Source organism: Megalops cyprinoides, chromosome 21 (genome assembly GCF_013368585.1).
Source record: "Megalops cyprinoides isolate fMegCyp1 chromosome 21, fMegCyp1.pri, whole genome shotgun sequence".
NCBI lineage: Eukaryota > Metazoa > Chordata > Actinopteri > Elopiformes > Megalopidae > Megalops > Megalops cyprinoides.
The window spans coordinates 873,365-887,731 of NC_050603.1; the positions used below are offsets into that span (position 1 = coordinate 873,365).

Sequence of the window (14,367 nt, forward strand, 5' to 3'; positions counted from 1 at the left end):
CTTTTCATCTCTGAGCACATTTATTTATCTATCTAGCTACGTTTTCTTATGGTGATGTTTAGTAGCCCGAAAGAGGAAGGTTGGGTGAACACGGGGGAAGAGGAGGGAGATACTGCTACTGTGCTAACTTAGCTACTTGTTGCCTAACTAGCCAATTTAGTTAGCTAGACAGGTAGATTTCCCTAGTTCCATAGATTTCCATGTCTTTCCATACTTTGAAAAAAAGCCATTGAAGATCAGCGCTAGTTCATTCAAAATAAGTAGATGAGTGTTGTCAGTAAGAAATGTACTGTCATCCAGTGACACATGGAAACCCGCAATAGCGTGAGCAAAATCCAATTTAACACACAAAACAGAGGCTGATTAAACCACGTGTCAGTGTGTACAGGTAGAGTTGGTTGGAACTGAACAGAAATGTAATTGTATAATGTTATCACTTTACTATTGATGAGATGAAGGTGAGAATGTATTGTCATAATTATACTGATATCAAGATGTAGGCTTATTGTTATACTGATCTAAAATCTGAATTATTGGAAACCCAAAGTCGTGCTTATTTGTTTCCATAATGCGTATTAGCTGGTGCTACAGTGTGCTATATTGAATTAAATCTAATTGACTGATTGGTTGTGAGGGTATTCCTGTATCCAACCTGGATATATTTGCCTAATCAGGTTTCGTTTGTGATTGCAGACGGCGTTGAGCCTGTCTGTTGGTGTCAGCCCTACTCCGCAGATGGGCTGTGATTAGCGGCTGGGAGACACTCTGATTTATCTACAGAATAATTTAATTTCTAAGAATTATATTTTTAGTCATTTTCCGCTCGGTTTGAGTTTACCCCCCCCAACCTCTGTTCTTGTTTTTTAATACCTAAACCATTCCAACACAGGAACTCGAGGTGGTGGTCCCTGTAGAGGTTCCTGAAATGTCCACATCTAAAGTCACTTCTTTTCCTGTTCCTTCTGTGTGTGTGACACAGGCGAGTGTGACACTGTGACATACGTTTGAGCATTATGTCGAGATATTGACGATAAATGTATCAAACAGTTTTTTCTTCATATGTGCTGCAAAGGTACTCAAGGAAAAAGTCAACGTTTTCTAGAAAAAAAGTGTAACAGTACTGACCTCTACAGGACAAATTGGTATACTAGCGAATGAGTTTTTTACGTATTTATTTTCAGCGCAGTGCCGTAATTCAGTTACATAAATACTAGCAGGGACATATTTAACTACTGAAAAGGCATTCTTTGGATTCATAAGAGTGTTATAAATGCGACAACACGGTGAAATAATTATCCTGACCAAAACGCGTAGCCTACTATTGTGAACAAGAACTAAATGGGCACACGAACTGAACAGCATTTTTTGCACTTCTTTAATGAATATGAGTTATGAATACTGAATTTGCACAAGCATAAAATACATATTTTATATTCTCAAGTATATATGACATTCCTAGAGTCATTGTCATTATTCTTACAGTTGATAATACTTTGCAGTAGTAGTCCTTGCCTTAACATGTGATGAAGTTAAGATTACTGCAAAACGCAGTTCTTTGTGGTGACTGACAGTGCGGACAGTGTGGCCTGTGATTGGCTGCTTAGCACTGTGGTGATTGGCTCATGTCCTGCAGTGGTCAGGCTGTGGTTTCGCCCCGCTGCGGGACGTCTTCCGTTTGGCCTCTCTCTCCATTTTCATCTGAAACAGAAACCATGGTGTCAGGGTAACGATCATCACATGGTCTGGCAGACACTCTTTACCAGAACACCTGCAAGGCTCCCATGGTGTGATGTGTATTAAAGGAGAAACCAGCCCAACCAGATGAGCAGGAGCGCAGGCACAGAGCACCGTGACACAGGCTGAGCATCGAGCCGGGGAGCGCAGGCACAGAGCACCGTGACACAGGCTGAGCATCGAGCCGGGGAGAGCAGGCACAGAGCACCGTGACACAGGGGCTGAGCATCGAGCCAGGGAGCGCGGGCACAGAGCACCGTGACCGTGCATTCCCTCCTCCTCTCCCTCTCTCTCCCTCTCTCTCTCTCTCTCTCTCTCTCTCTCTCCTTCTCTCTCCCTCTCTCTCTCTCTCTCTCTTTCCCTCCTCCTCTCCTTCTCTCTCTCCTTCCCCCCCACCCTCCTGGCCCTGGCTCACCCGTTCCTGGTAGCGTCTCTCAAAGTAGGCCATGTCTTCCTCCTCCCTTGTCCTAAGGGCTGCCAGACGGTTAGCCAGTGAGTCTTTATGTACAGAATAAATACACTGTTACAATACACCGTGCTACCTTTTTTTATAAACATGCATATGTACACAACAGTTTGTAATCTATTCAAGGGATGGTGTTCATTGTGAGTGGCCAGTACTGTATAGGAGGAGCAGTACCTAGCAGGAATTCTAAAGGGGTTACCACCGCAATTCTGAACACCGAACAGAAAGTACAAATAACAGTGAACATCTGTAGTGAGCTTGCACCACAGTGTAATAACCTAAATAATGCATCACACTTGGATATCTACACCTAGCGACCAGCTGCTTCTGTACAAGGACAGCAGTTAGAACCAGAACTATTACAGAAGCAGAGCTATTACCGTTCAGGATACCTATTAATTAATACAGCTATTATAAATGTATGAAAAGTGTTTTTTTGGTAAAGTATCCCTCCAGTATTTTCCATACCAGTACAGTGGACCTAACATATGGCCTTACAGATCATATTTTGGCCTTCATCGCTCTGGAGTCCCTCCCTCCTTTTTTCGGGTGTGACTCACTCATGTGAAATCCTGCACGGGGGTGAGTGATAGAGGGGTTCTGACCTGGGGTTTGGGTTTGCGGGTCGTGAGCTTCCTCTAACGTGTGAGCCGGGGCTGGCGCAGGTCCACCTGCCTCCAGCGCCACCGGGGGGGCACCTGTTCACACCGAGGATTCGGGAAGGAGACTCAGTTCCCACGCTTCAGGTCACGGCAAACACACACTGCTGCACAGCCACCAGGTAACAAACACCTCCCTGAGCAAACGACGTTCTGCTGAGCAAACCAGATACGGCCAGCCCAATAATGCAAACAGAGTGGTTACATAGACAAGGATACAGCTTGTAAACTCAGCTGTAAAGGCTTTGTGTCTTGCATGCAAATGATTTCTTTGTGGCTGGCATATCTATGGTGTGATCAGTTCTTATTTATCAGTGGCTGGGATATCCGTGATGTTACTTATTCTAGTCGCTTTGGGGCTGGGATATCTATGGCGTGACCAGTTCTTGTTCTCAGTGGCTGGGATATCTATGGCCAGACCTGTCCCGCTGTGGTCCAGCCTCAGGTAGCCGTCGGCCAGAGAGCTGAAGCCGGTCAGTCCTCCCATGGCTGCGTAAGGGACGTCCCGGCCCACCGGCCTGCCCCGGGCCTCCCGCTCCTGCCGGGTCTCCACCAGCGTCTCGTGGGCGTAACCGGGCTGCCCACAGCCACAGGTGTACGGGCTGTGGAAGCCGGTGCAGCCAGAACCTGCAGACGGAACATGGCAAAGGAGGTTCACCTGCTGCTGCAGGTGTCAGAGGGGTTTGCACTGTACCTCCAGTGGAATTCCCTACGTGTGTGTGTGCTGTGGGATTCTGTACAGGTGTGTGTGTTGTGCATAGGTGTGAACACTTTACCCAAAATACCAACAAATAAGGCTGATACTGGCTCATTGAGAGAGGGCACAGCGATGGCCGCAGCAGGTGCGGAGGTGCGGGGGTGCGGGGGTGTGTATGTGTGTGTGGGGGGGGGGGTGTGGGGTGGGGGGGGGGGGGGGGGCAAGGTGCTGTCTGCACAGTCCTACTCACACTTCCTGCACAGGTGTCCCGCAGCCTCACTGTGGTCGCGGGCGGAGTGCTTGCACCTGCAGCGCACCGGCTGTGAGCCGCACAGGTGGACGTACTGGTAGGAGACACACCCACAGCCTCGAACCCGGCATGGAAGCGCCAGAGGCCTCTCAGAGGGGAGCTCCTCAAAGTCCGTCTGGTGCTGCTTATATCTGGCGACACATACAGTGGAAACCTACAACAGGAGCCAAACCCAACAAGAGCCGGCTCAAACTGGATCTGACCTGAACCCGACAAAACCCGACCCTAAGCAAGACCATTTCACATAAGCTAAATATAACAGAATTCAGGTTCGGGTCGGTTCGGTCTCAGCATTTCTGGACACGAGGTTCTGAATGCGCTGCTGTCTGAAGGGGCCTGCAGAGCTAAACTCATTTTGAATGAATGGCATATACACAAAGGGAATTAACATTTTCAGGCCACCAATCATTTTGAGCTTGACCTGAGGATTAATTTATTTACCTACTTATTTATAAAAGAAAAGCTTATTTTTCTGTTTTTCCGAAAAGGACTGTTCATTTGGTTGACTATTCACTGTACAGTGCACTTTCTTCCTAACAAGGGGGACTGTATTGTATTCATCTGATGAGTGTCACATACTGTGGAATTTATTTAATTTTTTCTCTGGACCCTTATTCACTGAGTGCACTATGTTTTACCAAAAAGGAGAAGTTTTGGTGACATAGTTTTGACATGTGTAAACTACTGAACGTGATTTTGATTTCATTTCACTATAATCAGTAGCCGCTTTGGTAATTACATAGACATATGGCAAGGACATATCTCAGGCTACACTCTTGGTCAACTATTTGTTTTCACGTGGGGTTCCAGTCAGGTGTTAAAGTCTGTGGGTCAGGTTGGGTTCAGGTTACAGTTTTTAGGCCTGTGCAGACCTTCGACACACTCCGCTGAGTGCTGCTCCATTCACACACTAGAGGCGTGTGGAGTAAAAGCACTGGGAACAGGTTCAGCTTTGGAGAGAGAGAAAAGACATGAGCCAGTCCGCCAGCAGTAAGACCACGCCTTCCTGAGAATGAGCAGCAGGGTGCCTGACAGAGCAGATGCTGAGGCTCAGGTGAGGAGCAGAGGGCAGGTGATCTCACCTGTGGCTGCAGAGACAGGGCGTCTCTGGCCCCACCAGTTTGCAGTCTATCCCGCCGGGGACCCCGAAGCTCACATACAGCCGGTTCCGCAGCCGCTGCGGCAGAACCCTCCTCTTGTACTCCTCGTACTCCTCAGGGGTGAAGAGTTTACCCCCATCATCCTCACCAACGATCCTACAGGTGGACACCAGACTGTTATAAAGCCCAAGCAGACCCACAGCTGAAAGCCACTCCCTGGACCCTACAGTGTGAGCAGACTTTCTGACACTCACCACAGTTCTTTCATTTATACAGAATTTCGCACTCTGTTACCCAGGCCAGTCTACACAGCGGGACAGCTGCAGGCTTACATTCAGGTCAGCTTCTCTCTCATCCTCTGTCAGCTGAAGAACTGAAAAGCTCAGGTTTTCTGGGACCATAAAATTGAGCGTCTATCTGTCATTCATGCGTGGGAGAAATGCCAACCAGCTACAGAACGTGACAGAGACACTTGGCGGCAGCTCGAGTGCAAACGCACGCCATTCACCAAAATTCACACAGCAACGTTTTCATGTCATTCCCAAAAACTTCACGTCCCACAAAGGAAGTGGCGTTGCTCATGAAGCTGCAGTCAAATTTAGACATGAATTCTGTGGATAAGGGGTATACTTTCCCTCGGGTTCAGCTCAACGCGCACTGCAGCATTTAGGTAATGTTAGCCACAGTTTAACAGACTTTAAAGGCAAGACATTTAGCTAACATTGTTTGGGCTGTGTTTAGTGTATCACCTGTGTATGAGGTTAACAAGGTGAGCCCGGAACTACATGCACTCCTGATTCCCACACTGTTAGCTAATCTTTTATGAAATGTTTGAAATGTCACCGTATATAACACCTCAGAACTGCATGTCAAACCACTGACGAAGCAACTCGCTCGGTTACCTACCATCTCGGGCGCGGGTGAATACTTAATCTTAGCTAACACTGGAAAACGTTGCAACCCTGCGACATGTACCGTTTGTTGCACCGTAAACCTGAACAGTAACGCCACAATCTGCGCAAAAATGGAGAAGTTTGCAGCCACCAACCTTCTGTACTCCAGGTATTCATCCACCGCCGCCGCTGCGTTTCTGTCGATGCGTATTCTTTCCATCACTCATTTGTACATATACATACACATAATATATTGGAAATATAAAACACTGTACAGGTTATGTAAGCAGCTGGCTGTTGCGCCGTCACCTCTCACTGTGCAAACAGCAACGCGTTTCTGTTGCTAAGCGACGAATAATCATAACATCCGACAAGACAGGCCAAATTTCTGTCTAGTAGCCTAAAATATGCCCGACATCAAAGTAATATATATTTATAATAACTATATATATAACTAGCTATTAATACGTGTGGGAAAATTATGATTTAAAACGTTGCTTCTGGAGAAACAACACTAAAAATAAATGATTAAACTGAATATTGTATATTTGTAAGGTTTACTAGCTTCAGTCCTTTGTAAAATACCCCCCTGCCGCCACCTTCTATAAATATTATGATGTCAATTGCATTTGAAAAATAAATAACGATCTTTGGATCTCAACTCTTTAGGCCATGAAGAATACATTTCCCAGAAACCCTCGCGGGGACGCACGCTAACGTAACGCAAAAACGCAATACGCAAGAGACGCACCAACTGACTAGGGGAAACGCGCAGTTAAGTTAGCTAGTTCAACCGAAACGTTCACTTCAGAGCTCGGTTAAAGCAATATTCATCTGCGACAGAGTAAATACAAGCCGATTGAATCTTATAACTTCCTGTTTTGTAAATGATATGATACATACATAGCTAACCGATCGGTGGATCATCTGACGCTGTGAATCTAGCGACCTGATCGTACCGTTAGCTCGCTAGCTAACGTTAGCTGAATTCTCCCTTCTCTCTGAAGTCCTGGAGCCAGCTGTCATCATGGCATAGAAGGTACTGCTGGAAACGGGTTCAAACTGAATGCATTTTTATTTTCGTGGAATGCATTCTTACTTACCCGTTTTTTATTTTTTTCTGTCGCATACTGAAATGGCTGAATATTTTGTAGGTGATGTTGGATCTTATTGTCGTTAGACTAACTAGCTGGCTGTTTTGTTGTGTTGTATGCTTTGTGTTGCCGTGATGGTAGCGCTGATAGTGTCTCATAACGTTAACCTGCTATAATAATTATTCCGTGTTTCTCAGTGCGACTAACGGAGAAAGTGGTATTTACTGTTCGTCGTCGGCGAATATGAACCTAAAATCAGTGAAGCCGCTGCAAAAGTCTCTTAACTCGGCTTCTGAAAGACAAAGATGACCTTGATGATGCCAGACATTTGAACCGTGAAGAAGCAAGCAACGTTCACCTTTTCAGAAGAATTTACTGGTAGTGAAGCTGACATACATGAGACATCCACAGTCTGTGTGGGAGAGATCGGTTAGGGTCGGCTGTTTATCGCAAGCACTGATTGTTTTTCGCCGTTACGGGCTGCATTTTAGGTGTGGTGCCTGTTCCGAAAGTCCGAAAAGGGAAATGCGCTCCTCTCACAGGGACATTGTATCTGTCCGCGGGGGATTCCTTCTCTTGTCGGGGCTTTTTTTCGAGTCCCTCCGCTGTAAACTGCGTGTGTTAATTAGCATGGATGGTGCTTGACTCCCTGCGGAGCTGCACCGTGAGCGACGCAGGAAAGTGCGCAGCTAACCTCTGTCCCTCTCTCCCGGGAACAGCGCTGCAGGCTTAGCGATCGCTCGCCGGGCTGTTCCTCCTTTAAAAGTCTCCGTGCACAGGGCACGTTCACTGATAAAGTGGACAATAGTTGGAGGAGCGCGAGGCGTACAGTTGCACCCGCCATATCCCGTTACACGAGGCCTACATTACCGGGTCGCCAGGTCACAGTGAGTTTTACTGTGCGTGCTGCACATTCTGGTTGCCCATTCACTGAGCTGAATTATTTACCGGAGTAATAAAGGTTAAGTATGTCGCTCCTTAGGCGCTGACAGTATCCAGTTGCCACCTTATATTCAAGCCCTGAATCGGCAGAAGCTCCACCCTCCGCCTACCGCTGCAGGTTCCCGGGGGAGACCTGCCTGTCACCTGACTCCACTGTGTTCAGTGTCTGTGCAGGTCCTCGCTGCACGGGAGGGTGTGTGGACCGCAGCTCTAATATAGTAGGGGGTCTCCCCAGCACTACCTTTTTTTGGGTAACAGTGCAGTCTTCATCATCACCTGTGGCCAGAGGGTCACGACCTTACAACCTTTGTATCTGTTTTTGAGAATTTGTGAAGTACATACAGAAGAGAAATTGTTTTTTAAGTTAAATTAGGTAGTGTGTCCTTGATTGTAGTGAATTTATGACCAATGTAAAACAGTGATATGTATTTAACAAAGATCTGATGCAGATAATGAAGCCCCCGTATGCAGACAGCAGGCAATCTGCTGTGATGCAGCTCTGGTTGTTTCAAAAATATTGTGGGAACGTTGTGCATTGACACTAACGTACAGGGAGACAGATGCTGCAGGGAACACCCCCCCCCACCCCCGGTGTGTCCCTCAGCTGCTGAATCAGCACCCCGCTCAGGTGAATCTCTCTGCAGGACACGCCCCTGCCCCCTCCCACCCCCCCTGCCTGCACCAAAGCGCCTCTCGTTCCGTTCTGCTGTGGCTGTGTGAGCTGCCACAGACGTGCCCATTGGCTCCTTGCTGGAGACCGCCACTCCAAAAAGACCGGCAGCGAAAAAAAAACATTAAAAGTGCCCCGGTAAAGTGGCTGAGATGAAAACTGCGTCGTTCAAAACAAGGTCAGCTGAAAAAAAGCGTAGATTTTTAAAAGAAAAAAACCCTTTTCAGTCAGAGCGACGGGGCACTCTTTATACCCACCCTCTCCAATATTGTCCTTTGTGACAAAATATTATTAGGGCAAATATTCAGCTAGAATGCTTGACAGTGAAAAGTAAGTTACTCTGATCGTTATTAGAATGCATGTGAATAAACTAAAAAAAATACCATTTTCATTTTATTCTTTGTCATCAGCATTCACTAAAATGATAAAAAAATTCTATAAAATCTTTGCGTAAATTCTGAAAAGGCTTTGACCGTATACCTTTTTACAGTGCATCGTATGCAGTCAATGTAAAGGCACAGCTAGCTGTACTTGTCCCTCTCAGATAAAGCAGAAAATAAGTATGAATTCAGCAGCGTTATGAATGCACCTGCCTGAGAGCGCGTGTGAACGCAGGTCTCTGCAGTGATTCATTATTCACACAGAAAGAGCTGGAGTGTGATACAGTGCCTGGGGGCGGGGCATGGGTGAGTGGCGGTTTGCCATGCAGCGCTGGAGTATCAGGTCATTGGAAGTACAGTGGAGATGCTGTGCTTGTAGGTGTTTTAACTGGTCAAATGAGGCCAAGTTTCTGAATCTTTTTTCAGAGTTTTCTGAAAGCAGCAGCGAGTGATACAGCTGCTCTCAGCGCCCCGTGCATCTGCACATACTGATTTTTTCTTTTATGAATAATTATTAATCTCATTTTTGTGTGCACAAAATTGTAAGATTCTTCTGATGCCAGTGTAAGGTTCCTGGAGGTTCCTGCTGGCGGCTCTGAGCCGGCGTGTGTGTCGCCCCCAGGTGGCCGCCCTGCGGAGCGGCGCGGGACTGCGTGAGCAGGCTCATGCTTGGCGCTGCGCGGGACCATGCTGGGGCCGCTGCTGCGCAGGAATGTGTTGGGGAAGCTGAGCGCGCTGCTGCTGCTGTGCGGCCTGGTCTGGGGCGTGCTGCTCATGCGCTACACCTTCCAGCGGCCGCAGCACCAGAGCAGCTCGCAGCTTCGCCAGCAGATCCTCGACCTCAGCCACCGATACGTCAAGGTCCTCACCGAGGAGAACCGCAACGCTGCCGGCCCCCACGGAACCTCCATGGCCGGATACGGTACAGGAACCGGGCCCGGGTCAGGGTGGGGGAACCTCTGAACCGGGTCAGGTCAGGGTCGGGGTCGGGTCGGGGTGGGGGACTCTCTGAACCGGGTCAGGGTCAGGGTGGGGGAACCTCTGAACCGGGTCAGGTCAGGGTCGGGGTCGGGTCGGGGTGGGGGACTCTCTGAACCAGGTCAGGGTCAGGGTGGGGGAACCTCTGAACCAGGTCAGGGTCAGGGTGGGGGAACCTCTGAACCAGGTCAGGGTCGGGGTCGGGGTTGGGGTGAGGGACTCTCTGAACCGAGTCAGGGTCAGGGTCGGGACTGGGGTCAGGGTGGGGGACTCTCTGAACCAGGTCAGGGTCAGGGTGGGGGACCCTCTGAACCGGGTCGGGGTCAGGGTCAGGGTGAGGGACTCTCTGAACCGGGTCAGGGTCGGGGTCGGGTCGGGGTGGGGGACTCTATGAACCGGGTCAGGCTCAGGGTCGGGGTCGGGGTCGGGTCGGGGTGAGGGACTCTCTGAACCGGGTCAGGGTCGGGGTCGGGTCGGGGTGGCAGACTCTCTGAACCGGGTCAGGGTCAGGGGTTGTGCATCGTTCAGGCTGGGTGCTGGTTAGGGTTGAACTCAGTGCTTTGCCATTCAATAACAAACCAAACGATCATTTCAGTGAATTTTAGGCTTTTTCTGTTACAAGACTTCAACACTTTAAATGTTAATTGTACAATAGTGCCTAACATGTATTGGTTACCGAGGTCTAGCTTCACTTACACCACACTCTATGGCAACCAGAATGTCACGTGTTTATGCCCAGGTAACTATAAGGGACTTTTTTCATTAAAGCAGTACTCACAGCAGCTGTGGACCGAATGGCTTTATAGTGATTGACTTTACAGTACTTGCTGGCTAAATAAATTGTCCTTAAGTTTATTAACTCATGCGATTGCTATGGTTAATTAGCTCAGTCTAGCTTGCTAAAATCACCTGACTAATCTAGCAAACAGCGCAGCATGTGTAGGTAATAAGCATGGCATCTCCTCCCCGCTGTATTCAGTGTCTTGTCTTTTTTTTGCTTTCCAGCGGACCTCAAAAGGACCATTGCTGTCCTGCTGGACGATATTTTGCAGCGTCTGGTGAAGCTGGAGGGTAAGGTGGACGCTGTGATGAACGGGTCTCTGACGAACTCCACACACACCGTGGGTGGTCACCCCGGCCCCCCCTCTGCCATCCTGCACCGGAACCACAAGCAGAACACACCCCATAGGCGGCCCGAAACACTGCCCCGCCCCCATCCGGACACACCCCACAGGCGGCCCGAAACACTGCCCCGCCCCCACCCGGACACACCCCACCGGCACCCCGAAGCACCCCTTCAGCAGGCCCCTGAAAGGCCCGGGCCAGGCAGATAGCGTGCACCCAGGGACCCCTGAGAGGCCTGGCCCTGCCCTCCTTCAGCTGCGGCTCTCACGCACTCTGAATCAGCTTTTTTACAGACTCTCTTTTTTTATTTCCTTACATGCAGGTTTAAGTTTAAATTTTGCTTAATGTTCCTTTTTTTAATCATGTGGATGACGGTCTCATCGTTTCACTGCAGTGGCAGACAGGGTGCAGGAGAGAACAGGAGCGTAGCTGCTGCCGCCCCAGAGCAATCACAGCTGTTCCTCTGCGGACCCACATGGGCCTCAGATATCATTACGTTCAGCCTTTCTGCGAGAACATCCATATCAGCGTGTTGTGTTTCGTTCTCACAGGTGCCGAAACGGTGGCTTGCATAGTGGGATCTAATCAAGACAGAATCAATACGTAACACAAAACAATGTAGCTGTACAGGAGATTATAAAAGAAAATCCAAAGATGGTTATTTGCACTGTACTGTAGAGACTGAGGACATGTATTTTTCATAGATTAATGAACAATTAAAATGTATGGAGTAGAATGTATATTTGTAAGGAGGGGGTATTTCGTGTGGTCTAACGCATCACAGAGACATCCTTCTCGCAGACCATTTCTTGCGTAAACTCTTGTGTAATCGGTGGTTTAACAGTTTGTGTGTGAAATTAGAGGTTGTTACCTAAGCTGTTAACAGTGAAGCCTTAAAGTCATATTTATATGTTTTCTCTCATTAAAATGAAAATTGTTCTTAATCATGATCTTCATTAGGAATATTTAAATTATGAATTTACAGTAACCGACAGCAATGCTTTTCATAAGTGTCCACGCCAGCTTGAGTTGAAGTGTATTCATACAGATATCTTACGCAAGCATGTTGCTTCTTACTGCAGCGTGACCCTCTGAGACATTAGATCATTTGAACTTTTCCTGTGTAAACGGAGCACACAAGAAAAATTAAACCAAATCAACTTTGTGGATGTGTCACATATTTATCAGTCCAGCTTGTACAGGCTGTCAGAGATACTCTAATTAGTGAACAGATATTCAGCTCCATGTGCTTTAGATGGAAAACTCCCATCTTTGCTTTACTGACGGTGATGCTTTGTATTTGCTGTCTCATTGGGAGTATTCACAAAGACCGAACAAACATCACTAGCAAAGCGGACCAAGTTGGAACCTCTTGGGGTTGGCACAGCGAGCTGATTATCTTTTCATCAAAGAAAATATCTGTGAGGCCACCATGTGCGCTTGGCACGTCTGAGCACAATCCCCGTGTGAGATGTTGAAACTCGTGTCAGTTTTCTCAGTGAGTCTTGAACTCCGTGAGTAAGATGCTGCAGAGCAGAACGCAGAGCCGCCTCTCTGTAAGAACGGCCGTCGCCTCGTTGCACCGCGTGCAGCTGAGTGGCTCTGCCTCTCTGTCCCTGTTTTCCAGCCCCGGGTCGGAGGACTCACTGTGGGTGTCGTTTTCACTTTCGTTTTCATTCCGTCTGAGCGCTGAATTAATTTTGCTTGAATGAGCTGCGTGATTGATTGAATATGGATTAGAGGGGATAATGTAAGAGTTCCTCATGGAGAGCCCCACCCTCCTGCCAAAGACAGACAGGTAGAGCAGCCTGTTTCCCAGCAACATGCCAAGCTGTACTCAGGTGATTTCCAGGTGAGTGAGGACCAGGTGAAGCCTGATAGGACCTTTGTGCATCAGGACTGAGTGATTCAGTCAGAAAGCCACTGGTTCCTAGTGCAGTCTGTAGCCTGGGTTTAAGCCCAGCTGTGTCATTTGGTGACAGCGACTGGGAGCCGAGGAGGCCTGAGCAAAGTAGCTCTGCTCCACTGGAACGGGTCAGACCACCTGACCCCCCCCCGGGGCTTCCTCCTCTCACCGCTCTCAGGCACCCAGCCAGTCCTCACCTCCCTGCAGGCTGCTAGGATGATGTCATTGGAGTAACACCTCCAGCTGCCGCCCGCTTCGCTGCAGTGCACTGTGGGACCTGCAGCGCTGAAGAAGCCGTTGCTGCGAGAGTGTATCAGGGGGTCGAATTTGTCTCCTTCACAGCCGCAGCAGGGGGACAAAAGCACAGTGTGTGGGAACGAGGCCCTGTGAGGGCTCACTGCTCACAGCGGCCATGCTTTTTCTGTAAAAGTCTAAAAGCAGTTTTTATGGTTATACACCTGTAAAGAATGACAGTGTGTATCTGCCAGTTGTGTGTCGTGAATCCTGCTTTCTGTGGAGTTTGTCCTTCCTGAATCCCACAGTTGAAGCAGCAGCAGATGAGTTACTCAGACCGGAAGCGTCGGGCCGGGTTTCTGCTCAGCAGGGCCGCCCGACGGTGCAAATGCTGGTGGGAAACGGGGTGCTTTCCTCCACCGAAAGCAAACCCAGGACCAGCTTATCCACCCTCAGTCTCAACCCCAACCATTAACCGCACAATGCTGACTCTGATCCAGGATCAGCTGCTAAGAGCAGAAAGTACCAGCAGCAAAGGTTGCCATCCACTAGGGACAGTAAATATGAGCTCGTTCAGGGTGTTTATGTGGCTTACAGACATTGAGTAACAGCTGTGGTTCTGTTTGTTGCAGACTGAATGGGAGTTGAGTAATAATTTTGCCTGCAATTGCATGCTAACCAGCATTGGCCCCTGACCCCCTATTAACCCCTCACTTGAAGGCTGTTGCTCTAGGGCCCGCAGTTTTAAACAGTCTTTACTTCTTTGATGAAGGGTGAAGTGACTTAGTTTCATTCAAAATGTGTACGTGTTTCACGGTTTTCTGAGTGTTTTTAAAATGTTGTTTCATTTCTGATTATGTACAGATTTGGTTGTGAAATGTAACACATGCTCAACACTTCAATCAGGTTTAAGAATGTTAAGCTTTTTTTTTCATTTTAGTCATTGAAAAGAAAGAAACCTTTCATATCATTCAAAAAAGACCTATATGCACTGACTGGATATCATTAAAAGTAGAACTCACCCATGTTCAATAAAGCAATTTTGAAGATTCAAGTCTGTGTATGAATATAGTATTTTCAATCAACATGTAACATTACATATTACACATTTAGTGCATTGTAGTATTTTTCATACTTGTTGATTATAGTGTTCAGTCATGGCCGCTTAAAGTCCATTCG

General features: G+C 48.0%; 2 protein-coding genes across 4 annotated transcripts; one reads left to right on the forward strand and one right to left on the reverse strand.

Moving 5' to 3' along the window:
• Positions 1-1,512: 1,512 nt before the first annotated feature.
• fam221a (family with sequence similarity 221 member A) lies at positions 1,513-6,148 on the reverse strand. 3 transcript variants are annotated; one of them, XM_036516303.1, is made up of 7 exons: positions 6,015-6,148; positions 4,949-5,122; positions 3,807-3,997; positions 3,280-3,486; positions 2,806-2,898; positions 2,150-2,208; positions 1,513-1,698 (listed from the first exon to the last, which is right to left on the reverse strand). In XM_036516303.1, the coding sequence occupies exons 1-7, from the start codon at positions 6,077-6,079 to the stop codon at positions 1,621-1,623; spliced, it is 867 nt and encodes a 288-aa protein (XP_036372196.1). In that variant the 5' UTR covers positions 6,080-6,148; the 3' UTR covers positions 1,513-1,620. The 3 variants fall into 3 exon arrangements, with proteins under 3 accessions (XP_036372196.1, XP_036372198.1, XP_036372197.1); XM_036516305.1 differs by lacking the exon at positions 2,806-2,898 and having other exon boundaries at positions 2,150-2,232; XM_036516304.1 differs by lacking the exon at positions 2,150-2,208.
• Positions 6,149-6,623: 475 nt separating this feature from the next.
• ccdc126 (coiled-coil domain containing 126) lies at positions 6,624-13,923 on the forward strand. The gene is made up of 3 exons (XM_036516342.1): positions 6,624-6,898; positions 9,568-9,867; positions 10,929-13,923. The coding sequence occupies exons 2-3, from the start codon at positions 9,633-9,635 to the stop codon at positions 11,255-11,257; spliced, it is 564 nt and encodes a 187-aa protein (XP_036372235.1). The 5' UTR covers positions 6,624-6,898; positions 9,568-9,632; the 3' UTR covers positions 11,258-13,923.
• The last annotated feature ends 444 nt before the right edge of the window (positions 13,924-14,367 follow it).

Bases quoted from the DNA above. Each gene is read 5' to 3' on its own strand.
- fam221a (XM_036516303.1), bottom strand. From the start codon at position 6,079: ATGGAAAGAATACGCATCGACAGAAACGCAGCGGCGGCGGTGGATGAA. The intron at 5,123-6,014 runs GTTGGTGGCTGC...GTCCACCTGTAG, and splicing joins GAATACCTGGAGTACAGAAG to GATCGTTGGTGAGGATGATG. The intron at 3,487-3,806 runs GTGAGTAGGACT...TTCCGTCTGCAG, and splicing joins GGGACACCTGTGCAGGAAGT to GTTCTGGCTGCACCGGCTTC.
- ccdc126 (XM_036516342.1), top strand. From the start codon at position 9,633: ATGCTGGGGCCGCTGCTGCGCAGGAATGTGTTGGGGAAGCTGAGCGCG. The intron at 9,868-10,928 runs GTACAGGAACCG...TTTGCTTTCCAG, and splicing joins AACCTCCATGGCCGGATACG to CGGACCTCAAAAGGACCATT.